At 41.9% G+C, this 27,847-nt stretch overlaps 1 protein-coding gene across 1 annotated transcript; it reads right to left on the minus strand.

Moving 5' to 3' along the window:
* Window positions 1-2: 2 nt before the first annotated feature.
* On the minus strand, window positions 3-27,847 carry TSGA13 (testis specific 13). The gene is made up of 7 exons (XM_040259646.1): window positions 27,825-27,847; window positions 24,505-24,583; window positions 18,924-18,995; window positions 17,831-18,037; window positions 4,353-4,492; window positions 3,681-3,808; window positions 3-172 (listed from the first exon to the last, which is right to left on the minus strand). The coding sequence occupies exons 1-7, from the start codon at window positions 27,845-27,847 to the stop codon at window positions 3-5; spliced, it is 819 nt and encodes a 272-aa protein (XP_040115580.1).

Consider the following 27,847-nt stretch of genomic DNA (forward strand, 5'->3'; position numbering starts at 1 on the left):
TTTCACTTAATGACAGTGGCGCTTTTTATAAACCACTGCTGGGCCCTTCCATTGCGGAACTCGCTCTCTCCTGGTGCGGTTCTGGTGGGCTTCTTCTCCAGGAGTGACGAAAGGGTTAATGGTTCCCAAATCATCTGGGAAGTTGACGAGTCGCTCCCTGACTTCTTGGAGACTGCAACAAAGCACAGGGCACCTTCGTGAAAATGGACTTCCCAAGGGAGGACACGTAATGTGAAAAATGAAGAGACCCATTTGGAGGGGTGAGAAAGCTGGTCTTTACTCAGAGCAAGAAGGGTAGGTTTTGGACCACTGACCACCATTCCCAACTTTGTTTATAATTCTTCCCTTCATCAAGACACGCTTTAAAACACTACCAGTTTAGGATCTTCCCTATCTAACCCCACCCCTTTCAAATGATTCCATCTGTGACCATTTTGACACTTGTGTGTTTATGTGTGTGTGTGTGTGTGTTAGTTGCTCAGTCGTGTCCAACTCTGCGGCCCCATGAACAATAGCCCACCAGGCTCCTCTGTCCACAGAATTCTCCAGGCAAGAGTACTGGAGTGGGTTGCCATTCCCTTCTCCAGGGGATTGACACTTACATAACTCTTACTAAGTTAAGGTGCTTTCACTTGTGCGTTCAGATTCCTCTTGGCCCTTTCCTAAAATGTATGTTGATTTTCAGTTCTCCTGTCTGAGCGTGTAAACTAAGAAGCTGTTTCTACCTTTGGCTTCAGTATCACTTTTTCCAGATTCTCTTTCAATTTCAGCCCTTCTTGGACGCCTCTGTTTGGGCTTGTCCTGTTCCCATCCCTCCCCTCTATTCTGAAGCATTATGCCATGTAAATATCCCTTAAATCTCTTTTCTTATTCCTCCTGCTATTGCCTTAATTCAGGTCCTATCTGTTTTTTGGACAGCCTCCTAACCAGCCTTCCTGGCCCCCATCAAAGCAGTTTCCTATGTAACCTTTTATTTGGATGCCTGGTAAATATGGAACATTATGGATGGAAGGAGGGCTTGCTAGGTTCTCTTTTGCTTGAGGTAGAGACACTGCATCAACTTCACAATAAGTCGTTTAGGAAAAGCACAGTAACGGCCCTTTAGATACATAGGGGAAACAGCCATTCATTTTTCTTGAGGGAAACTGTAAAGTTACCATAATTCTAAGAAATCTTGCAGACTGAGATATTAAGTGTTCTGTTTAGAAGTGTAAATTGGGTTATTGGGTTACCTTCACAGAATCATGGCCTTGGAAAATCAGAGAAATTCTAATCCAGATTAGATTCTAGACCCTGGAGAAACTCTTTCTTCTAATATGGATTTAAACTAAACTGCTGATATCCTACATATGGTATCAATTGAGATTTAACTCCAATTTTACTAAATCTACTATTATGCTTGCCTTTTCTGGCTTATAAAGCTCAAACCTTGCTTTCCATGCAGAGTTTCCCTTGAAGGAAATAGACATTCCTACTTATTCATCCTGGGCCTGAAAATAAAAAGGCTTAGGGGAAAGGAGCAACCTCTTCCCCTCTCGTGGGCCAGAGGTATTGGAAGCCTAGGCAGAGATGGTGCACGTAAACTGAGAGACTCCCAAGAATGGATAATATGCTGGGGGCCTGCTGGTAAGTGTGAAGGAACTTGGAGGATGGAGGGGAGGGTTGAGGCTGAGCTTAAGAGTGGCCCTTTTTATTTATTTATTTTTAAATATCTATTTGTTTGGCTGCACTGGGTCTTAGTTGCAGCATGTGGGATCTAGTTCCCTGACCCAGGATTGAACCCGAGCCCCCTGCATTGGGAGTGTGAAATCTTAGCCACTGGGCCACCAGGGAAGTCCCAGAGTGGCCCCTTTTAAAACAAGATAAATGACTCTCTGCCACCCTTGAACTTTTGTCCGCATCTGTGAAGTGTTTTGGGTTTTAGTTTTGCTTGTTTGTTCTCTTTTGGCTGTTTGCTGCAGCATGTGGGATCTAGTTCCCTGCCAGGGATCAAACTCACATCCCCTGCATTGGGAGTGCAGAGCTTAACCAGTGGACTGCTAGGGAAGTCTCTATGAAGTGTTATTTAATGCCACAGTTTGGGTTTAGCTGTATATGGGGAGTTAAGAGGGTACTTCCCTGATGGCTTAAGTGGTAAAGAATCCGCCTGCAATGCAGGAGATGTGAGAGACATGTGTTCAATCCCAGGGTCAGGAAGATCTCCTGGAGAAGGAAATGGCAACCCACTCCAATACTCTGGCCTGGAAAATCCTATGGACAGAGGAGCCTGGTGGGCTACAGTCCATAGCGTCACAAAGAGTCAGACACAACTGAACACTCAAGCACAGGGAGTTAAGAGAGGCAGTAGGTGGGTGAGGTGGCACATAGGTCCAGGAGGAGCAGAGATGCTTGAAGAAGCCAGGTAAGGGTTGGTAAAATATGCCCTCATGCCTCTGGAGCTGTGACTGTTGGAACTGAGGATGGTTGGCTGTCACTAGAATGGCCTTGGAGAACAGGGAAGCATACCTCTGGGAGTTTCAGAAATTGCTCAAGGAAAGAAACCCCAGAGGAGAAATCAACCTTATCTTGGAGCCATAGGCTAGGGAAGTCTGGGGACTCACTGATTAAACTAATACACAAATGTGAGTTCAGTGCTCTGAAATTCTTCAGTGGGTCATAAACACTTGTTGGATAAAACCTAAGCCTTTATTTATACTAATAGACAAAGCCCTTAATGACTTGGCCATCCATATATCCTATGTACTGAAAGTGCTATTACTGGTGCTTGATAAATATCTAACACTTAGTAAGTGCCCAATAAATGTTGCTAAATGAATGACAGTTTGTGAGGAGCATTCTTATTGCACCCCTACCTTATCCCAAACCTATTCCACACTGTCCTGCCTCAGCCCCAAGGAGACTCATGGACCTTTGAGACTCACAGCTTATCCTTTGGCCCTTTTAGAACAGTTTTCCTCAAAGTGTGATATGCACACCACTGGGTAGTTTTGGGAGATACATAAACATTTTAAATTTTAATTATTATGAATTTGATTAAATGTATGCTGTGCTTTGTCCTTCAGTCATTTCCAACTCTTTGTAACCCCAGGAACTATAGCCCACCATGCTCCTCTGTCCATGGTGGCACGAATACTGGAGTGGGTTGCCATGCCCTCTTCCAGGGAATCTTCCCAACCCAGGTCTCCTGCATTGCAGGTGGATTCTTTACTGTCTGAGCCACCAAGGAAGCCTCAATTAAATGTATAAGAGGAGAAAAAAGCCCATGTGTTAGTATATCAAACCCATGATGTCAATAACATAGGACATTAGGACATAGGACATAGAACAATAACATAGGACAATAATTAGGATGAAACCAAAAAATAATAATGCTTTTAAAGAAAAACATTAAGTAAATTATAGGGCAAACAACATATTGACCAAAACTAGTAACGTGGTGGGTGATGTAGTTTGGGAAACACTACGCTGGAACTTTCTTGAAATTTGAGGATTTAAACAAGGTCAAAAGCCTAGAACCACTCAGGCTTCTATCTGTTCTTGGCTTCCATGATACACAGAAAAACAGTCTCCGGAACCTCCAAGAGAGATGTTGATTTGCCCTCAACACTCATCCCCATAGGTTGTCCCTCCTGCCCACATTGCTGTCTTGTAAAGCATTGCTTTGAAAGAGAGGACCTTACCATCATTCTTCATATATTTTTTACAGACTGAAGCAAAGGTGAGCTGAGGGTACATTTTCTTCTGTTGCCTCAGAGTGTAGACCTTTGAATACTTCCCTTCACTCTTGAAATCCTTGTCGGTGGAAAACCTTAACAAAGAAAGTTGACTTAGTAGGTCCTAGTGTGGGGGTGAGGTAGGGGTAGGGGGTTATTGGAACCAGGCACTACATCCTCAGCTTCTAGGGAAGAAGAAAGGACAGCACAATTAGAGGGTGTTCATTGGTACAGAGTGGCAGTATTGTTCAGTGGAAGGGATGCTTCTAGAACCTAGTATTGCAAGCCTATGAAGGAACTCCAGAATCTTCTCTCTCCTCTCCAAACTAGATAGAGGCTGCTCCTATAACCAATTTCAAATCAGATTGTTCCTATATCACAATCCTTAACATGCACTGAGGGAGATTTTTTGGTTCCTCAAATCATAGACCTTTGACTACATCTCTTGTGAAAAACCTTGGTTTGCGTTACTGTTTCTCTGTCGCTAAGGTGGAAATGTGGTTGGGGGTCATGTAGGAAAGCTGTCTTATTGTTATACAGTTCTCCACATTCCCTATAACCAAAAAGTATTTGTTAAATCATATTGAAGAGAGGTAGTGACATGAATAAGGAAAAGGAAAGAAAGACCCAGGACTCCACCTAAACCATTGTTCTCGCTTGGATGTGGTGTCCTCCAACAGCATCAAAGGGAATACTGGTTTCAGTCCAGATCTTAAGTTTTTTTTCTGAGGCATCAAGGGTAGGAGGAAGTTCTCGGTGGGCTTGTGCTGATGACTTTCCTGCAGCAACGGGAAGAAGAGTGAGGGAGTAAGCCGAGTCCCCTGGGCTTAAAGGCAGAGCTAGGTTCCTGGACTAAGCTCCAGTTCCTCTAAACTCATGCAACAAGACCTGCCAAAGAGGGAAGTAGGGGTACAGAAACCCAAAGGAGAGAAAAGCAATTCCCTAAGTATGCTAACACATATTCATTTCACAGCCAGATGATGTGTCCAAATTTTGGTCAGATTCCAAAGTCATTGATTAAGCTTGCACACTAGCCCTTTGTGTAAATGGAAGAATTTCCTGGGTTTTGAGGATTCACTTAGTGAATTGCTTAGGAAACCAAACATTTGGTAATAAATTGGGAAATATTGCTACCCACCTTTCTTACAGATGGCTGTCTCATTCACATCCTATTCTCTGCAGTGAAAAGGCCACAGAATGGGGTGTTTTGTGAGGTAATAGTTTTGTCATTATTAAGGTCATAGAATCAAAGACTTTCAAAGGATCTTGAAGGCCATCAAGTCTAACCATTCATCTTATCCGTCCATATTATTATCAAGTGGTCAATCTTCCTATCTCTAAAAACCTAACCTACTTAATTAATAGCTGATTGCTAACACCCTGTAACTTCTACCCTACAGTCCAAATTGCAGCCATGAAATAGAAAGACACTTGCTCATTGGAAGAGAAACTATGACAAACCTAGAAACAGTATTAAAAAGCAGATACAACACTTTGCTGACAAAGATCTGTATAGTCAAAACTATGGTTTTTCCAATCAGTTCAGTTCAATTCAGTCGCTCAGTCGTGTCCGACTCTTTGCGACCCCATGAATCGCAGCACACCAGGCCTCCCTGTCCATCACCATCTCCCGGAGTTCACTCAGACTCATGTCCATCGAGTCGGTGATGCCATCCAGCCATCTTATCCTCTGTCGTCCCCTTCTCCTCCTGCCGCCAATCCCTCCAAGCATCAGAGTCTTTTCCAATGAGTCAACTCTTCGCATGAGGTGGCCAAAGTACTGGAGCTTCAGCTTTAGTATCATTCCTTCCAAAGAAATCCCAAGGTTGATCTCCTTCAGAATGGACTGGTTGGATCTCCTTGCAGTCCAAGGGACTCTCAAGAATCTTCTCCAACACCACAGTTCAAAAGCATCAATTCTTTGGCGCTCAGCCTTCTTCACAGTCCAACTCTCACATCCATACATGACCACAGGAAAAACCATAGCCTTGACTAGATGGACCTTAGTCGGCAAAGTAATGTCTCTGCTTTTGAATATACTATCTGGGTTGGTCATAACTTGCCTTCCAAGGAGTAAGCATCTTTTAATTTCATGGCTGCAGTCACCATCTGCAGTGATTTTGGAGCCAAAAAAAAGAAAAAAGTCTGACACTGTTTCCACTGTTTCCCTATCTATTTCCCATGAAGTGATGGGACCAGATGCCATGATCTTCGTTTTCTGAATGTTGAGCTTTCAGCCAACTTTTTCACTCTCCTCTTTCACTTTCATCAAGAGGCTTTTTAGCTCCTTTTCACTTTCTGCCATAAGGGTGGTGTCATCTGCATATCTGAAGTTATTGATATTTCTCCTGGCAATCTTGATTCCAGCTTGTGTTTCTTCCAGTCCAGCGTTTCTCATGATGTACTCTGCATAGAAGTTAAATAAGCAGGGTGACGATATACAGCCTTGACGTACTCCTTTTCCTATTTGGAACCAGTCTGTTGTTCCATGTCCAGTTCTAACTGTTGCTTCCTGACCTGCATACAGATTTCTCAAGAGACAGGTTAGGGTCTGGTATTCCCATCTCTTTCAGAATTTTCCACAGTTTATTGTGATCCACACAGTCAAAGGCTTTGGCATAGTCAAGAAAGCAGAAATAGATGTTTTTCTGGAACTCTTTTGCTTTTTCCATGATCCAGCGGATGTTGGCAATTTGATCTCTGGTTCTTCTGCCTTTTCTAAAACCAGCTTGAACATCAGGGAGTTCACGGTTCACTTATTGCTGAAGCCTGGCTTGGAGAATTTTAAGCATTACTTTACTAGCATGTGAGATGAGTGCAATTGTGCGGTAGTTTGAGCATTCTTTGGCATTGCCTTTCTTTGGGATTGGAATGAAAACTGACCTTTTCCAGTCCTGTGGCCACTGCTGAGTTTTCCACATTTGCTGGCATATTGAGTGCAGCACTTTCACAGCATCATCTTTCAGGATTTGAAATAGCTCAACTGGAATTCCATCACCTCCACTCGCTTTGTTCATAGTGATGCTTTCTAAGGCCCGCTTGACTTCACATTCCAAGATGTCTGGCTCTAGATTAGTGATCACATAATCATGATTATCTGGGTCGTGAAGATCTTTTTTGTACAGTTCTTCCATGTATTCTTGCCACCTCTTCTTAATATCTTCTGCTTCTGTTAGGTCCATACCATTTCTGTCCTTTATCAAGCCCATCTTTGCATGAAATGTTCCCTTGGTATCTCTAATTTTCTTGAAGAGATCTCTAGTCTTTCCCATTCTGTTCTTTTCCTCTATTTCTTTGCATTGATCACTGAAGAAGGCTTTCTTATCTCTTCTTGCTATTCTTTGGAACTCTGCATTCAGATGCTTATATCTTTCCTTTTCTCCTTTGCTTTTCGCCTCTCTTCTTTTCACAGCTATTTGTAAGGCCTCCCCAGACAGCCATTTTGCTTTTTTGCATTTCTTTTCCACAGGGATGGTCTTGATCCCTGTCTCCTGTACAATGTCACGAACCTCATTCCATAGTTCATCAGGCACTCTATCTATCAGATCTAGGCCCTTAAATCTATTTCTTACTTCCACTGTATAATCACAAGGAATTCAATTTAGGTCATACCTGAATGGTCTAGTGGTTTTCCCTACTTTCTTAAATTTAAGTCTGTATTTGGTAATAAGGAGTTCATGATCTGAGCCACAGTCAGCTCCTGGTCTTATTTTTGTTGACTGTATAAAGCTTCTCCATCTTTGGCTGCAAAGAGTATAATCAATCTGATTTCGGTGTTGACCATCTGGTGATGTCCATATGTAGAGTCTTCTCTTGTGTTGTTGGAAGAGGGTGTTTGCTATGACCAGTGCATTTTCTTGGCAAAACTCTATTAGTCTTTGCCCTGCTTCATTCTGCATTCCAAGGCCAAATTTGCCTGTTACTCCAGGTGTTTCCTGACTTCCTACTTTTGCATTCCAGTCCCCTATAATGAAAAGGACATCTTTTTTGGGTGTTAGTTCTAAAAGGTATTGTATGTCTTCATAAAACTGTTCAACTTCAGTTTCTTCAGCGTTACAAGAGAGTTCACATGTACAAATGTGAGAATTGGACTGTAAAGAAGGCTGAGCACCAAAAAATTGATACTTTTGAACTGTGGTGCTGGAGAAGACTCTTGAGAGTCTTCCCAAGAGGACAGCGAGGCGATCAAACCAGTCAGTCCTAAAGGAAATAAACCTTGAATATTCATTGGAAGGACTGATGCTGAAGCTGAGGATCCAATACTTTGGCCACCTGATGTGATGAGCTGACTTATTGGAAAAGACCCTGATGCTGGAAAAGTTGAAGGGCAGGAAGAGAAGCAGGTAACAGAGGATGAGATGGTTGGTTGGTATCATTAACTCAATGGACATGAGTTTGAGCAAACTCCAGGAGATAGTGAAGGACAGGGATGCCTGGCATGCTGCAATCCATGGGGTCACAGAGTCAGACATGACTGAGTGACTGAACAACAGCAACAACTCCAAACAGAACAAATCTAGTGTCTCTTTCATAGAGACCTTAAATAATTTAAAGAAATCCATCACATTTCCCCTGAGTTCCATCTCTCTTCCAGACTCAACAGTGCCAACACTGTGAACTTTTTTCATATGACATGGCTTTGGGTTATTCCCTCTTCTCCCGATTTCTCTCATTTTAACTCATTTAAGAAAGTTACAAATTAGATTCTTCCTAATGTGTGGCAAACTGAAATAGGAACAATATTCTAGGTGTAGACAGTTATAGGATATATCTCATTAAAGTCCCTATTCAAATGTGATCACTGCTTCTGAGAACCTTCTCTAGCTACCCTGTCTAAATCACACCCATCACTCTCCATTCCTTTATCCTGCTTTTGGGGGCGCTTATTACAATAGGTATGTTCTGTGCAATTGTTGACTTGCTTATTGTCTGTGTACTCCACTGGAATTAAACTTTGACTTAGTCACTGATAGATCCCTACCACATAACATTGCCTGGCAAATAGTAAGTGCTCAATAAATGTTATTGAATGAATAAAAGAATGACAGAATAAATGAATAACCCAACTAATTAGTTGACCTGTACTGAACCTTTGAGCTCAGAATTTTCAAACCTCTTTTTAAAAATGTTTGCTGCTGAATTAACCATGTCTTTTTTTATATTTGTTATTACATTTATTGGTTATTTTGTTGTATTTATTTGCTATATCTGTTACATTTATTGTTTAATTCTCATAAAAATCTCATAAATTCTTATAAAAATCCTGTGGTTGAACCATGTCCTTTTGATTCTCGTACTCTTGAAACTATTTCATTTTGAGGAACAGGATTCATTGACGTTACCTCCATTAATAGGGGTATTCATTTAAGTTACCTCCATTTATGCCTAGGACCTGTCATAGCCAATAATCTGACCACAAAAGAGCAGAAACCTTAGCAGAGCTAGGTTTTAGAGCAGAAAAACAAGAATAAAACCATTACTTGGAATCCAAAGCAGCACGAGCTAAGGACCCCAACTGCATGAGCTTGTCTATCTTGTCTCATATCATTTAGCATCATGCCATTAACATGTTTCCTACTTTCTTCCTGTCTGCTTCCTTCTCGCTCTAGCATTCATTCCTTACTTTTGCCCTGAATATCATTTTTTTTAACCTACAAATTTTGTTTCAATCTGCCCCTACTTACCTACTACCTTCTTACTCATGGTTTGACTTTTTTCTGTCCTTCCCCTCCATGTCCTTTCAGTTTTTATTCCCACATGCACATGTGTGCTAAGTCACTTCAGTCGTATCTGACTCTGCAACCCTATGGACTATTGCCCACCAGGCTCTTCTATACATGGGATTCTCCAGGCAAGAATACTGGAGGGGGCTACCATGTCCTCCTCCAATCTCAACGCTCTCCTCCTCCTCACACACTCTCAATATTTTCCTTTCCCAATTCAGATGCCTGGAAGCAAGAATCTGATTAGCTCAAAGATTTTGGTTGTTGGTAGGTTACGAAACTAAACAGGACCCTGTGGAGCTCCTGGGCACAGAAATCTTTCTGTCGCCTATTTCTCATTTCTGGGGACTCCAGCCTCCATGACCTTCCCTGATTAGCAAACAGTTGCTAATCAAGGGAAGAGTAGTCAAGAAGCCACCTGAAGCAAGATTAAAGGAACCAGAGAAGTTCATCAAGGCCACCTGAGACAAGATTAAAAGTGTTCAGGCCCTGCACACAGCCTAATTTTATCAGCAACCCCACTCATGAACTATTCCTATAAAACTCCTCATCAAATCCTCCTAGGTTGGGACACAAAGTTTCTCAGCGTAGGAGCCCACTGTGTCCCCCTTTGCCTGGCAAAGCAATGTCAACCACAAATTGTCACTTACCAGTTGCATTGCCAGTGACTGAACACAAGGGCGTTTGCCATCTGCCTGTGCAGAGATTAAACACTGTGCCACAGCAGCTGTTGACTTTCAACACCTCCTGAGGGAATTCAGTTTGGAGTGAGGCACTCTGTGCTCCAGAGAATCTGGTGGGACAGGTCTTTAGATAGTTGGGTGTTTTTCAGGTCAGTTCAGTCACTCAGTCGTGTCCAACTCTGTGTGACCCCATGGACTGCAGCACGCCAGGCTTCCCTGTCCATACCCAACTCCCGGAGCCTGCTCAAACTCATGTCCATTTAGTCAGTGATGCCATCCAACCATCTCATCCTCTGTCCTGCCGTTCCCCTTCTGCCTTCAATCTTTCCCAGCATCAGGGCCTTTTCTAATGAGTCAGCTCTTTGTATCCGGTGGCCAAAGTATTGGAGTTTCAGCTTCAGCATCCGTCCAATGAATATTCAGGACTGATTTCCTTTAGGACTGACTGGTTGGATCTCCTTGCAGTCCAAGGGACTCTCAAGAGTCTTCTCCAACACCACGGTCCAACAGCATCAATTATTTGGTGCACAGTCTTTTTTATGGTGCAGCTCTCACAACCATACGTGACTACTGGAAAAACCATAGCTTTGACTAGATGGACCTTTGTCAGCAAAGTAATGTCTCTGCTTTTTAATATGCTGTCTAGGTTTCTCATAGCTTTTCTTCCAAGGAGCAAGAGTCCTTTAATTTCAAGGCTAGAGTCACCATCTGCGGTGATTTTGGAGCCGAAATAAATTCTGTCACTGTTTCCATTGTTTTCCCATCTATTTGCCAAGAAGTGATGGGACTGGATGCCATGATCTTACTTTTTTGAATGTTGAGTTTTAGCCAGCTTTTCACTCTCTCTTTCATTTAAACCAAGAGGCTCTTTAGTTCCTCTTCACTTTCTGCCATAAGGGTGGTGTTATCTGCATATCTGAGTTTATTGGTATTTCTCCTGGCAATCTTGATTCCAGCTTGTGATTCATCCAGCCTGGCATTTCTCATGATGTATTCTGCATGTAAGTTAAATAAGCAGGATAACAAATACAGCCTTGATGTATTTCTTTCCCAATTTGGAACCAGTCCATTGTTCCATGTCTGGTTCTAATTGTTGCTTCTTGACCTGCATACAGATTTCTCAGGAGGAAGGTAAGGTGGTCTGATATTCCCAGCACTTTAAGAATTTTCCACAGTTTGTTGTGATACACACATTCAAAGGCTTTAGCATGGTCAATAAAGCAAAAGCAGTTGTTTTTCTGGAATTCTTTGCTTTCTCTATGATCCAACAGATGTGGGCAATTTGATCTCTGATTCCTCTGCCTCTACTAAATCCAGCTTGAACATTTGGAAGTTCACAGTTCATGTACTGGTGAAACCTAGCTTGGAAAATTGTGAGCATTACTTTGCTAGGGTGTGAGATGAGTGCAATTGTATGGTGGTTTAAACATTCTTTGGCATTGCCTTTCTTTGGGATTAGAGTGAAAACTGACCTTTTCCAGTCCTGTGGCCACTGCTGGGATTTCCAAATTTGTTGACATATTGACTGCAGCACTTTAACAGCATCATCTTTTAGGATTTGAAATAGCTGGAATTCCATCACCTCCACTAGCTTTGTTCATAGTCATGCTTTCTAGGGCCCACTTGACTTCACATTCCAGAATTTCTGACTCTAGGTGAGTGATCACACCATTGTGGTTATCTGGGTCATTAAGATCTTTTTTGTATAGTTCTTCTGTGTATTCTTGCCACCTCTTCTTAATATCTTCTGTTTCTATTAGGTCCATACCATTCCTGTCCTTTATTGTGCCCATCTTTGCATGAAATGTACCCTTGGTATCTCTAATTTTCTTGAAGAGAGCTCTAATCTTTGCCATTCTATTGTTTTCCCCTTTTTCTTTGCACTGATCACTGAGGAAAGCTTTCTTATCTCTCCTTGCTATTCTTTGGAACTGTGCATTCAAATGGGTATATCTTTCCTTTTCTCCTTTGCCTTTCACTTCTTTTCTTTTCTCAGCTATTTGTAAGGCCTCCTCAGACAACCATTTTGCCTTTTTGCATTTCTTTTTATTGGGGATGGTTTTGATCACCGCCCCCTCTACAATGTCATGGACCTCTGTCCATAGTTCTTCACACACACTATTTGTAGGGACTCCAGCCCCCATGGAGGCTAATCCCTTGAATCTATTTGTCACTTCCACTGTATGATCCTAATGGATGTGATTTAGGTTGTACCTCAAGGGTCTAGTGGTTTTCCTTACTTTCTTAAATTTAGTCTGAGTTTTGCAATAAGGATTTCATGATGTGAGCCACAGTCAGCTCCTGGTCTTGTTTTTGCTGACTGTGTAAAGTGTCTCTATCTTTGGCTGCAAAGAATATAATCAATGTGATTTCATTATTGACCATCTGATGATGTCCATGTGTAGAGTCTTCTCTTGTGTTGTTGGAAGAGGGTGTTGCTATGACCAGTGTGTTCTCCTGGCAAAACTCTGTTAGCCTTTGCCCTGCTTCATTTTGTACTCCAAGGTCAAACTTGCCTGTTACTCCAGGTATCTGTTTACTTCCTACTTTTGCATTCCAGTCCCCTGTGATGAAAAGGACATCTTTTTCTTGGTGTTAGTTCTAGAAGGCCTTGTAGGTCATCATAGAACTGTGCAACTTCAGCTTCTTTGGCATTACTAGTTGGGGCACAGACTTGGATTACTGTGATATTGAATGGTTTGCCTTGGAAATGAACAGAGATCATTATGTTGTTTGTGAGATTGTATCCAAGTACTGCATTTAGGACTCTTGTTGACTATGAGGGCTACTTCATTTCTTCTAAGGGATTCTTATCTACAGTAGTAGGTAAGAATGGTCATCTGAATTAAAGTCACCCATTCCAGTCCATTTTAGTTCACTGATTCCTAAAATGTTCAATCTTGCCATCTCCTGTTTGACCACTTCCAGTTTACCTTGATTCATGGACCTAACATTCCAGGTTCCTATGCAATATTGTTCTTTATACATCGGACATTACTTCCATCACCAGTCACATCCACAGCAGGGCATTGTTTTCGCTTTGGCTTCATCTCTTCCTTCTTTCTGGAGTTATTCTTCTATTCTTCTCCAGTAGCATATTGGGCACCTACTGACCTGGGGAGCTCATCTTTCAGTGTCATTTCTTTTTTTGCCTTTTCATACTGTTCATGGGGTTCTCAAGGCAAGAATACTGAAGTGGCTTGCCATTCCCTTCTCCAGTGGACCACATTTTGTCAGAACTCTCCATCATGACCTGTCCATCTTGGGTTGTCCTACATGGTGTGGCTCATATTTGCATTGAGTTAGACAAGGCTGTGGGTGTTTTCAGGAACAGAATTTATGATCTCAATCCTTGTATCTCCTCATATCTAAAAAAGCACTAAACCCCTTCATGGTGACATCAACTCTTCATGACTAGCAGAAAACCTTTTGTAAAGTGAGTGACTGATTACACTGAACTCCCCCTTCACCAAAATTTTATATATATATTGACCTTCCCCCACTCCTTCTTTGGAGCAGTCTCTCAGAGATATCTGAGATGCTGCCTCTCAGGCTGCAGTCCTCATTTTGCCCCAAATAAAACTTAACTCACAACTCTCAAGTTGTACATCTTATTTAGTCAAGAGCAATAAATCTATTATTTTCTATTTCACCCAAAATTCTGTCTCTGAGATTTGCTTCAGTACTGGTGTACTAATAATGCCAAGCTTTTGGCCTCAGTTGGTTTTGGTTTGGTTTCAGTTTTCATCTGGTTGGTTTGATTTAACAGCACCAATCTATAGCACAGGTCACTAAGCAGCCTATGAGATTGGCTTCCCTGGGTTTGGTGTCCTCTGGCTCTAGGTAGGCATAGAAAATTGAGTCTAGTTACTCAGAATATGGCCTTTGTTCACAAACTGTGGTAGGGCCATGTTACTTAGAAAGGGCTGTGAGTATAACAACCACTGTGATAGACATGTCTGGTCCATTCTTCAGCTTGATTGCTGATACCCACACTCTTCTTATACACATGTCTGGATATAGCAAAAGAATGCTTCTTTTGTGTATAATCTTAGGCTCATAAAAGAGTGCCATATTTGTTTAGTAAGACAGGAGGGATGCAGCATGAATATTCAAGAGGCATTCTAGATATTGGGCATTTCCATCTTCTTGGACTTGTTCCAGATAGCCCCATAAAATTACCATGCTGCCAGTCTTCGACAATCAAAGCCTTACCATGGTCTATTAATACCATTTGGCTGGTACTGCAATTTACTCATGAATAGGATCAGGTCCCACATGCGACCTGCAAGGCCCACAAAGTGGCAGCTGTTGGAAGGAAGCTCTTCTTGCACCAAGGTTACATGATAGTCTTGCATTTCCTTCTCTACCTTGAGCAAGAAAACCCTGGCCTGACATTTGTTCCTCTCAGTGTATATTACCCACTACCAGGAGAACAATCACTGAGCTTATGCTCAAATGGCACAAATTCTGAGACCCAAGAAATCATAGGCAATGAATCAATTAACTCCTTTGTCAGCATATACTGTTGGATGTTAGCATTTTATCCTCTGTTTGGAAAGGAATCTTTCACTGCCATCCATCTAGCAATGGAGGAAATACTAACTCTAAATTAACCACGTGTTATTATAATGGTCTATCTTGAGTAATTCCACTCCCAGCATCATATTTCTGTTATAATTAGATTTTTTGTTAACACTTTCATTTATTTAATTTCTTCTAGTTATATTAGGCCCACTTTTATGGCTTTCAAGATCTTTTTTACAAGAAAGACATACACACACACACACACACACACACACACACACACACACACATATATTTGTGGCCACACCACAAGGGTTGTGGGATCTTGGTTCTCTGACTCGGGATTGAACTAGGGCCTCCAGCAATGAAACCCCAGAGTCTTAACCACTGGATTGCCAGGGAATTCAAGATCTTTTTTAGATCGTGATTCCTAAATATATCTTAAATTGGTTTTCTTCATTTACTCTATTGATTTAGTTCTATCAACTACAAATTGGCACTGGCCTGTCAAGTGCAAATTGACACTTGCCAAGAGCATGTGCCAGTAACTGAACAACAACAAGGGCATTTGCATCTGCCTCTGCAGAGACTCGGAGAAGGCAATGGCACCCCCCTCCAGTACTCTTGCCTGGAAAATACCATGGACAGAGGAGCCTGGTAGGCTGCAGTCCATGGGGCCGCTAAGAGTTGGACACGACTGAGTGACTTCACTTTCACTTTTCACTTTCATGCACTGGAGAAGGAAATGGCAACCCACTCCAGTGTTCTTGCCTGGAGAATCCCAGGGATGGGGGAGCCTGGTGGGCTGCCGTCTGTGGGGTCACACAGAGTCGGACACAACTGAAGTGACTTAGCAGCAGCAGCTGCTGCAGAGACTTAATTCTGTGCTACTGCAGCTTCTGATTTTCAACACTCTCTGAAGAGAAATCAGGGTGGAGAGACACTGTGTGTTCCAGGGAAACTGGTGGAACAGGTCTTTAGATAGATATTTTCAGGAACCGATTTCATGATTCCAGTCCTTCAGTTCAGTTCAATCTATCAATCATGTCCCTTTGTGACCCCATGGACTGTATGTAGCATGCCAGGCTTCCCTGTCCATCACTAACTCCTGGAGCTTGCTCAAGCTCATGTCCATTGAGTTGGTGATGCCATCCAACCATCTCATCCTTTGTCGTCCCTTTTTCCTCCTCCCTTCAATCTTTCCCAGCATCGGGGTCTTTTCTAATGAGTCAGTTCTTCAATCCATACATGAGTACTGGAAAAACCAAAGCTTTGACTATACATCCCAATCCTTGCCTCTCCTCATATCTAGAAAAACACTAAATCCCTGCATGGTGACATTAGTCCCTCATGACTAGCAGAAAACCTTTTGTAAAATAAGTGTTTGATTGCACTGAACTCCCCTTTCACCAAAATCTTTTATATTGACCTCCCTCCACAACCTCTTTGGAACAGTCTCTCAGAGCTATCTAAGGTGCTATCTCCTGGGCAGAAGTCCTGATTTTGTCCCAAATAAAACTTAACTCACAACTCTCATGTTGTGTATCTTTTTAGCTGACAGTTAAATTCTTCAGCATGTCTCATCTTGACAATTGTACCAACAATATAGTTGTTGTTCAGTCGTGTCCAACTCTTTGCATTCCCATGGACTGCAGCCCACCAGGCATCCTTGTCCTTCACCATCTCCTGGAGCTTGCTCAAACTCATGTCCATTGAGTCGGTGATGCCATCCAATGTCTCATCCTCTGTCCTCCCCTTCTCCTCCTGCCTTCAATCTTTCCCAGCATCAGGGTATTTTCTAATGAGTTGGCTCTTTGATCAGGTGGCCAAATATTGGAGCTTCAGCTTCAGCATCAGTCCTTCCAATGAATACTCAGAGTTGATTTCCTTTAGGATTGACTGGTTTGATCTCCTTGCAGTCCAAGGGACTCTCAAGAGTCTTCTCCAGTACCACCATTTACTCTCTTACATTCCCCTAAATGTACCTCACTTTCTCATGAATCTATGCCTTTGCTTTTCCCATTGATTGGAATATCTTCTTTTATTTTTGGTCAGGGTTCACCTCCTTTGCCAAACCTCCCTGATTATTTCCTTTCCTCCAACAAAGATACTGTTCCCTACTGTATATTAGTATATCTTGTATATTCTTTTATTACTCACATATCCTAGCATATTATATTAATAATTACTTTGTATATCTCATTTATTGATCTGTCTCTCCTGTTAGACTCCAAATTCCTTCAACATAGAAACTGTCCTGTAATTACCTTTACATTTTAGTTCTTAGCTTGGCATATATCTAGCAATTGTCCTGGGCTTGCTTAGTGGCTAAGTGGTAAAGAATCCACCTGCCAATGCAGGAGACGTGGGTTCAATACCTGGGTCAGGAAGACCCATTCCAGTATTCTTGCCTGGGAAATCCTATGGACAGAGGCACCTGTGGGCTACAGTCCATGAGGTCGCAAAAGAGTCAGAGTCGACTTAGTGATTAAACAACAACAACAGTTATAACAGAGTCCCAAATATCTGGCTGCTGTGACAGTAAATTTTCTGTTCCTCTTCCCTCTTGAAACCCAAGAGCTATGGGTGGAGAGCATAACTCTTTCCTCTTTAGATATTCGTTTCTGTTCCTTACTTGTCATTTCCAGATTTATCTGTTGCTACTTTATACTCAAAGAATCTGCCTGCAATGTGGGAGACCTGGGTTCAGTCCCTGGGTTGGGAAAATTCCCTGGAGGAGGGCATGGCAACCCACTCCAGTATTCTTGCGTGGAGAATCCCATGGATAGAGGAGCCTGGTGGGCTACAGTCCATGGGGTCACAAAGAGTCAGACACAACTGAGCAACTAAGCACAGCACTTTATACTCAATTATAAAGCAAGTGGCTAGTTTACCCTTTGTTAATTACAAATTAAATATCTTTGATCAAGGAAGAATGATTTTTTAATTAAGACCCTCTGTGCAATGAATGAAATTTCATGACCCAAGTTTGTACTGCTCTGATTCTGAGTATTTCCCAGGCCCTCAGATTCTATTTGGTGAAGCATGTGGCAAAGAATAAGAAGGAAGTGGTTGGTCCTGAGTACCATCTTCCATGTTAAGTTAGCTCCCTTCTTCAAGCTAACTGCTAAATTCCTCAGGATCCTTACTCATGATGCCAGGAAACTTCCCCAGGTCTTCTTACCTTGAGCAGTAACTCATTGGAAAAGTATTTTGGTGTGATGTCCTTTCCTTGATGATCTATCGGGCAGGGAAGTGGGTTGTTGGTCAGAATCAGTAAGGTCTTATCCTGATCATACTCTATTACTTTTAACGTGAAGCTTTGAATTTTCCTGTTTCGAGCCAGGAATTTCTGCAGTGCAGTGGGCTTCAAAGGCTCATAGTACTGGGCCTGAGCAGACAGAAAGTTTTCCAGAGAGACAAAGGGATTAGATCAAGGGCAGATTAACTGATTGGTTAGCTAATCTTTTACCTTTATGGGTTAGGGACAGAGAAGCTGGATGGGGCCTGGCTAAATTGGCTCAAAAACTTGTTTTACAGAAAATGTTTCTGAAGCTTTCAGTCCCTTTCTCCTCTCAGAACATTTCCCTGCAAATCCACCAAGGGGCTGAGGAAATGAGATGGGAAAGTTTCCACATAAAAAAGAACAGAGAAGACTTAATTCTTGTGAAAAAGTATAACATTGTGTCCAACACAATAGGGCCAGCAGAAGTTTCTATGTTAAACCTAAATGGCCTCTACAATGCTGAGGCAGAGTGGACCATGAGGTGGCAAATCTCTGAGCCCAGGGAGCCCTGAGGAGGCCAATACAGCTCTCATCTACCTCTTCCCACCCACCAACGTTTCTCCAGGCACAACCACATTAAAGGTAGAGTAAGCACAATGTCAAAAAGGAAAATCAGTCACAAAAAGAAGCATGTCACTTTCGATGTGGTGGGGGAAGGGGGAGGCCCACTAAATTTGCTTTTCCATCAGGAGGGAGAAGACAGGGGACTAGAGAGGGAGGAAGGGAGAGGGAGCAAACAGAATACTTCCTAATTAGACATAAGTTTTCTCAAAGTAAGAACAAAACAAGTCAGCTGTAGGGCCCACTTTCTTCCCAGCCCCACCCTCCTTCCTCTCCACCATTCCCATCAGCGCCCAGGTCCCAGGAGAATGCACAGTCACAGTAGCTGGTGGCACTTGGAGGCACTTGGGTTATTCTCTGCACTGGGCCTCGGCACTGCAGCTGAAACTTGCTCTTGGAGATCGTGGGGGAATGCTTTTTTATCACCTACCAAATTTGGATGGACTGTGTAATGGTGCAGGTTCTTTAGAACAAATTTTGATTGCCCGACTGCATCAATAATCTAGAGACAATAAACAAAATATTAGTGTTTCAAGTTGCGCCTATCCTAAACAATATTCTATTCCTTACTTCACCTTAATCCAGCTAAAACCTGCTCTTTTACTCAAATTAAGTGAGAAGAACTTCATGTTCTGCACCCTGGGTTGCTGGAATGAGAGCCATAACATGTAGAGCTAAGTTCTAAGGCGTCCTGACAAGGCAGCTTGTACATGGAAATGTGGACCAGCTGTGTGAAATGTTAGGGGTCCTCAGGAGGTGAAGTGGTGAAATAGACAAGGATGGCATAAAAGTTTAGACAAATCGCCCCAAGGGGTTATACCTCTTTCCTCTGCCTTTTCCATTTCTATAGGAAGGAAATTAGATAAAAAGAAGAAGAAAAAAAATGAAGGACAATCTTTAAGGAGAAAAGCAAGTTACAGAAGGCCAATAACTTAAGGGTTGTGAGTGGAAGGAAGTCTTGGGGATAACTGCTTGCTGGGCTGGGAGGTGGCACACAGGAAGGGAGAAACGGCGGTGCACTTTTAAAAAATATTTTTGCGATTTATGATTCTTCCAGAAATGTAGCAAAGAGTAATTGAATTTTGGTAATCCTTCTGTCTGAAAAATGTGGAAGTGTTAGTTGTTCAGTTGTGTCTGACTGTTTGTAATCTCGTGGACTGTAGCCTGCTAGGCTCCTCTGGCCATGAAATTCTCCAGGCAAGAATACTGGAGTGGGAAGTCATTCCCTTCTCCAGGGGATCTTCCCGACCCAGGAACCAAACTCAACATCTACTGCATTGCAGGCAGATTCTTTACCATCTGAGCAACCAGGGAAGCCCCAACCCTTCTGTCTGCCACTTTGCATTTATCTGCCAGTGGTGGTGCTGGTGGATTGTTTGAGTGTCATGCCTGGTGGTAGAGTTGCTGGGCCTGCTCAACTCCTGCTGACTCCAGGGTTGTTGTCTGGCCCTAGATACTGAAAGAGAAACTCCCCAGGTCGGTAAGTCCCCAATATGCTACTGGAGATCAGTGGAGAAATAACTCCAGAAAGAACGAAGTGATGGAGCCAAAGCAAAAACAACACCCAGTTGTGTATGTGACTGGTGATAGAAGCAAGGTCTGATGCTGTAAAGAGCTATATTGCATAGGAACCTGGAATGTCAGGTCCATGAATCAAGGCAAATTGGAAGTGGTCAAACAGGAGATGGCAAGAGTGAACGTCGACAGTCTAGGTATCAGCAAACTAAAATAGACTAGAATGGGTGAATTTAACTCAGATGACCATTATACCTACTACTGTGGGCAGGAATCCCTCAGAAGAAATGGAGTAGCCATTATGGTCAACAAAAGAGTCCAAAATGCAGTACTTGGATGCAATCTGAAAAACGACAGAATGATCTCTGTTCGTTTCCAAAGCAAACCATTCAATATGACAGTAATCCAAGCCTATGCCCCAACCAGTAATGCTGAAGAAACTGAAGTTGAACGGTTCTATAAAGACCTCCAAGACCTTTTAGAACTAACACCCAAAAAAGATGTCCTTTTCATTATAGGGGACTGGAATGCAAAAGTAGGAAGTCAAGAAACACCTGGAGTAACAGGCAAATTTGGCCTTGGAATGCAGAATGAAGCAGGGCAAAGACTAATAGAGCTTTGCCAAGAGAACGCACAGGTCATAGCAAACACCCTCTTCCAACAACACAAGAGAAGACTACACATGGACATCACCAGATGGTCAACACCGAAATCAGATTGATTATATTCTTTTGCAGCCAAAGATGGTGAAGCTCTATACAGTCAGCAAAAACAAGACTGGGAGCTGATGGTGGCTCAGATCATGAACTCCTTATTGCCAAATTCAGACTTAAATTGAAGAAAGTAGGGAAAACCACTCGACCATTCAGGTATGACCTAAATCAAATTCCTTGTGATTATACAGTGGAAGTAAGAAATAGATTTAAGGGCCTAGATCTGATAGATAGAGTGCCTGATGAACTAGGGACTGAGGTTCATGACTGTACAGGAGACAGGGATCAAGACCATTCCCATGGAAAAGAAATACAAAAAAGCAAAATGGCTGTCTAGGGAGGCCTTACAAATAGCTGTGAAAAGAAGTGAAAAGCAAAGGAGAAAAGGAAAGATATAAGTATCTGAATGCAGAGTTCCAAAGAAGAGCAAGGAGAGATAAGAAAGCCTTCCTCAGTGATCAATGCAGAGAAATAGTGGAAAACAGAATGGGAAAGACTAGAGATCTCTTCAAGAAAATTAGAGATACCAAGGGAACATTTCATGCAAAGATGGGCTCGATAAAGGACAGAAATGGTATGGACCTAACAGAAGCAGAAGATATTAAGAAGAGGTGGCAAGAATACACAGAAGAGCTATACAAAAAAGATCTTCACGACCAAGATAATCACGATGGTGTGATCACTCTCTTGGAGCCAGACATGCTGGAATGTGAAGTTAAGTGGGGCTTAGAAAATATCACTACAAACAAAGCTAGTGGAGGTGATGGAATTCCAGTTGAGCTGTTTCAAATCCTGAAAGATGATGCTGTGAAAGTGCTGCACTCAATACGCCAGCAAATATGGAAAACTCAGCAGTGGCCACAGGACTGGAAAAGGTCAGTTTTCATTCCAATTCCAAAGAAAGGCAATGCCAAAGAATGCTTAAACTACCGCACAATTGCACTCATCTCACATGCTAGTAAAGTAATGCTTAAAATTCTCCAAGCCAGGCTTCAGCAATACGTGAACCGTGAACTCCCTGATGTTCAAGCTGGTTTTAGAAAAGGCAGAAGAACCAGAGATCAAATTGCCAACATCCGCCGGATCATGGAAAAAGCAAGAGATTTCCGGAAAAACGTCTATTTCTGCTTTATTGACTATGCCAAAGCCTTTGACTGTGTGGATCACAAGAAACTGTGGAAAATCCTGAAAGAGATGGGAATACCAGACCACCTGACCTGCCTCCTGAGAAACCTATATGCAGGTCAGGAAGCAACAGTTAGAACTGGACATGAAACAACAGACTGGTTCCAAATAGGAAAAGGAGTATGTCAAGGCTGTATATTGTCACCCTACTTATTTAACTTATATGCAGAGTACATCATGAGAAATACTGGGCTGGAGGAAGCACAGCTGGAATCAAGATTGCCAGGAGAAATCTCAATAACCTCAAATATGCAGATGACACCATCCTTATGGCAGAAAGTGAAGAGTAACTAAAAAGCCTCTTGATGAAAGTGAAAGAGGAGAGTGAAAAAGTTGGCTTAAAACTCAACATTCAGAAAATGAAGATCATGGCATCCAGTCCCATCACTTCATGGGAAATAGATAGGGAAACAGTGGAAACAGTGTCAGAATTTATTTTGGGGGGCTCCAAAATCACTGCAGATGGTAATTGCAGCCATGAAATTAAAAGACACTTACTCCTTGGAAGAAAAGTTATGACCAACGTAGATAGCATATTCAAAAGCAGAGACATTACTTTGCCGACTAAGGTCCGTCTAGTCAAGGCTATGGTTTTTACTGTGGTCATGTATGGGTGTGAGAGTTGGACTGTGAAGAAAGCTGAGCACCAAAGAATTGATGCTTTTGAACTGTGGTGTTGGAGAATACTCTTGAGAGTCCCTTGGACTGCAAGGAGATCCAACCAGTCCATTCTAAAGGAGATCAGTCCTGGGTGTTTTTTGGAAGGAATGATGCTAAAGCTGAAACTCCAGTACTTTGGCCACCTCATGTGAAAAGTTGACTCATTGGATCAGACTCTGATGCTGGAGAGATTGGGGGCAGGAGGAGAAGGGGACGACCCAGGATGAGATGGCTGGATGGCATCACTGACTCGATGGACATGAATTTAGGTGAGCTCCGGGAGATGGTGATGAACAGGGAGGCCTGATGTGCTGAAATTCATGGGGTCGCAAAGAGTCGGACACGACTGAGCGACTGAACTGAACTGAACTGAACTGAACTGAGATAACCTAAGAATGAGTCAAAGGGATGAGAGCACAAGGAGATTAAAAAAACTCTTGAGTTACCTCTTTTGGGCTTGGTCTAATGAAAAATTCGATAAAGAGCACAATCTTGGGTGTGGATCAGCATTCCTAAAGATCACCGGTTCTCAAGAAGGTAAGATGAGATTCAGAAGAAAGGGAACTGCACAGGTGAATAGAGTAAGAAGGTAAATGAAAAAGAGGGTGATAGTAAGGAGCAACAGCACTGTGTGGTGAGGGGAGGTATTAGGTGCCAGGAGGAACATGCCAGGAGCTGGCAGTTTTCAGGTGTTGGGGGAGGACTAGGTGAAGGGCCAGCAGAGCTATGCCATGCATTCCTTTAGAGATGGTGGGAAGCAATAGGGGACAAATGCTGAGATGCACCGATTGAATTTATACTACTTTTTGTAAAACTGGAGTCCCTGGGTTCAAAACAAAAAGACATTTGAAAATCCTGCTTCACAGATGTGATATCTAATATATAACATTTAGGATCATAAACATCTTGGGAAAATTTGTGGGGGAGAAGATGCAAAGACTTCTTTTACAGTATATTTAAAATTAATTTGGGAGGGAAGCCTCTGGGAATTTTTTTGAGGTATTATATATTTTTCCAAATTAGTTTCCAGCAGGTAACTAAGATCCCCTGGAGTAGGAAATGGTACCCCACTCCAGTTTTCTTGCCTGGAAAAGTCCATGGGCAGAGGAGCCTGGCAGGCTACAGTCCATGGGACCACAGAGTCAGTCATAACTGAGCAACTAAGCACACACACACACACACACACAGGAAGGTCCAAATTGAAGTATGTTTTTAGTTTCATGTTGAATTGCACTGTCTCTGGCTGATGAAATGAAAATTGACCCAGAAAATTCACTTGAATATGATTGGAGTATGTTTTTAGTTTTATGTTGAATTTCACTATCTCTGGCTAATGAAATGAAAGTTGACCCAGAAAATTTACTTGAATATGATAAACCTAGGGAAGTAACCAAGCTACCCAATGGAGTTTTGTTTTAAGAAGTGATGACAATATCTAGTTTAAGTCAGGGTTTAATGCTCACTCCTGCCCTAACATAGATTTCTGGTCCCTGGGTTTTGAGCTGTGATTCTTTGTTGATATGTCCCCGTCTCTTCCCTTTTCTTTTCCCACTTCCCTGGTGGCTCGGATGGTAAAGCATCTGCCTAAAATATGGGGGACCCGGGTTTGATCCCTGGGTCAGGAAGATCCCCTGGAGAAGGAAATGGCAACCCACTCCAATATTCTTGCCTGGAAAATCCCATGGATGGAGGAGCCTGGTAGCCTACAGTCCACGGGGTCACGAAGAGTCGCACACGACTGAGTGACTTCACATTCTTTTTTCCCTTTTCTATGTCTCTGTTTCTCTTTCATTAAATTAGATAAATTAACCTGCTTTCTATATAAATCTTGACTATTTTGTGCTTTTCAACAGGAAGTTTGTGAGACCCAGCTTATAAAGTACTCTAAGCAACTCCAAAGAAAGATTATAAATGTTCTTTGCTAATGTTCTTTCTTACCTCATCACTATCGAAAAATATTTCTTTCTCAAATGTAACTGGGCTAGTTCTGGAAGTCCTTGGTTTGCCATGTTGAGACCTAAAAGAGAGGCAGAATACCCAATTAATTTTCTTGCTCAAAGGTGTGATCTTCTACACGTTCTTGACCTCCCTCAATGAAGTTTGGGGACGTGACTTAAAGGAGCCAATTTAGGTGATCATTAATTCCATATGTTTGAAGGTGGGAGGAGAAGGGGATGACAGAGGATGAGATGGTTGGATGGCATCACCGACTCAATGGACATGAGTTTGTGTAATCTCTGGGAGTTCGTGATAGACAGGGAGGCCTGGCGTGCTGCAGTCCACGGGGTCACAAAGAGTTGGACACAACTGAGTGATCGAACCCAACTGAACTGAATTGCATATGTATGGGTAGCAAAGAAGAGGATTCATTATTCAGCCTGCATGCTAAGGAAAACCAAACTTCATTTTGAAGAGTTTAGCAAGTGGGATCTCTTAGAGACATGGTGACAATTGATAAGTTGATTTTTCCTAAAGTAGCAGTTTTAAGAAATGAAAATTAAAACCACAATAGGCTATCACTTCACATCTGTCAGAATGGTTATAATAAAAAAGAACACAAATAACAATTGTTGGAGAGGATGTGGAAAAGAGGAAGCCCTCATATATTGTGTGTGGGGATGTAAACTGGTGCAGCCACTGTGGAAAACAGTATGGCGTTTCCTTAAAAAACTAAAAATGGAACTACCATGAGACCCAGCAATTCTGCTCCTGGGTGTTTATATATATATATACAAATCTGAAAATACTAATTCAAAAAAATACATGTACCTCAATATTCATAGCAGCAATATTTACAGTTGCCAAGATATGGAAACCTTAAATTGAATAGATAAAGAAGATATGGTATGGCACTTCCCTGTGGCTCAGTGGTAAAGAATCTGCCTACCAATGAAGGAGAGACAGGTTTGATCCCTGATCTGGGAAGATCCCACATGCTGCAGAGCAAGAGCAACTAAACCCATGCACCACAACTATTGAGGCTGTGCTCTAGAGCCTGGAACCGCAACTCCTGAGCCCAAGTGCCCTTGAGCCTGAGCTCTGCAAGAGAACCTGTGGAAATGAGAAACCCACACGTGGCCCCTAGAGAGTAGCTCCCACTCATCTCAACTAGAAAGAAACCTGCAGAGCAACAAAGACCTAGCACACCCCCCCAAAAAATAAGAAATAAAGATGACATAAAAAGAGAAAATGTGGTATGTATATAAAATGGACTACTACTCAGCCATAAAAAAGAATGACATTTTGCCATTTTCAACAGCATGAATGGACTGGGAAGGTATTATGCTAAAGTGAAGTCAGATAGAGAAAAACAAATATTATATGATATTACTTCTATAGGGAATCTAAAAAAATATAAAACAAACTCTGACTGTAACAAAAAAGAAGCATACTTACAGATATGGTGAGCAAACTAGTGGTCACCAGTGGGGAGTGAGGAGGGGGAGGGGCAAGACAGGAGCAGGAGATTAAGAGGTACAAACTGCTATGTGTAAGATAAATAAAATATAGGGATATATTGTACCACACAGGGAACACAGCCAATATTTTATAATAACTTTAAATGGATTATAACATTTTAAAATTGTGAATTACCATGTTGTACACCTGAAACGTATATGATATTGTAGATTAACTATACCTCAATGAAAAAAATAGAGATTTTAGACCACTCAAGGAACTGGTCTAGTTGACTGTTTAAGCAAATGCTTTTGTGCAACTGGACCATGATAATATCCTTAAATTATAAATACTGTTTTATAGACCTACCTGCCTACTCTTCTCTACATGGAAACAATTCTGCCTTTGCCAATAATTAGCCAATAATTCCACGAGAAGGGATATAGTTAGTGGAACATCACAACTAAACTTCCACTAATGACTGCTTGGATTACTGGTTCCCTCATGTACCTAAGCATAGCTAAATTTCCTTACCTAGAATTAAGATAATAAAAATAATCATCAGTTACAAATATTCTCGTAGTCTATGCTTTCACTTACTTTCCCATCTCCCCTCCCCCGGATACCAGTTCCCTCTGGGAAAAAGGGAGGGGGCACAAAAGTTGCAATATTTAGTAACAAAGTATTTTGGATTCCTTGACTAATCTTAGGAAGCCCATTTACTCTTCAAACATAGTAAAAGATGCACATCAATAATATTGGGTTAATGATGAAAATAAATAACCTGGTTTCTCTTTGGAGTTTAAACTAGCTTAAATGAAGTAGGATCCTGGAACTACCTCAACTAAACCTCTCCCCTTTAAAAATGAGGGTGGCAGAGTAAGGACTGAAATAAGAAAAGTAGAAAAAGCCAAGCTATAAATATAGTTGATAGGTCACCTGGCTATAGCATGGTACAAATAATCCCCAATCCAGGATCAAATCCATCCAAGGATGGCTCTTTTCCATCTATTGCTGGCCACAAGCTGCATCATCAGCTCAGGCCAAAGGTCTTAAAAACAGTCCCCAGGGGAGCAGGTGACACATTGTGGACAGACCAAAATAAATTCATCCGCTTAACATTGTAGAGTTGGTACCCTTTTGATGTGTCCTATTGCTTTAAGTTATCTAATAATTATCACTATATTATAAGCTTTGTGGGGGGGGCGGGAAGGAGGCTTAAGAGTGGATATATACATATATGTATGTATGTATATATATATATACACTTATGGCTGATTCACATTGTTATACAGCAAAACCAATACAGCGTTGTAAGGCAGTTATTCTCTAATTAAAAATAAAAAATAGAAAAACAAAAATCCCCACTATATTATCAGCTTTATTGTAGCACTTTTCAAAATGATTCTTTGGTATCTAAAAGGCAGCAGAGGATCCCAGATGCTCTTGTTCAAGGCCAATTTAAGGCATAGATCAACATGAAAAATGCTCCTTCAACCCAGCAGTATCCATCTTTGACAGCCTGGGTCTTTCTTTTTGGTAAAGCTACTCTAGTTGTGGCATGAAGCACAGCCCAAGATCTGATTATTGATCTGAGAACTGTCAGTTAAAATGTTATATTAAAAAAATTTTTTTTTCTACGTAGCATGCAGGATCTTAGTTCCCTGATTAGGGATGAAACTTGTGCTCCCTGCAGTGGAAGCACAGAGTTTTAACCACTGGGTCACCAAAGAGGTCTCTAAAATGTTGTTAATTGAATATCTACTCTGTAACTAGTACTGTTCAAAGTGATATGGGCTACAAAATAAGTCTGTATAAGAAGATATTTATAACTTAGCTGGGCAAACAAGACTACACACTTGGTCTGTCTCCTTTGGCCCAT

The sequence above is a fragment of the Oryx dammah genome, unplaced genomic scaffold (genome assembly GCF_014754425.2).
Source record: "Oryx dammah isolate SB20612 unplaced genomic scaffold, SCBI_Odam_1.1 HiC_scaffold_18, whole genome shotgun sequence".
NCBI lineage: Eukaryota > Metazoa > Chordata > Mammalia > Artiodactyla > Bovidae > Oryx > Oryx dammah.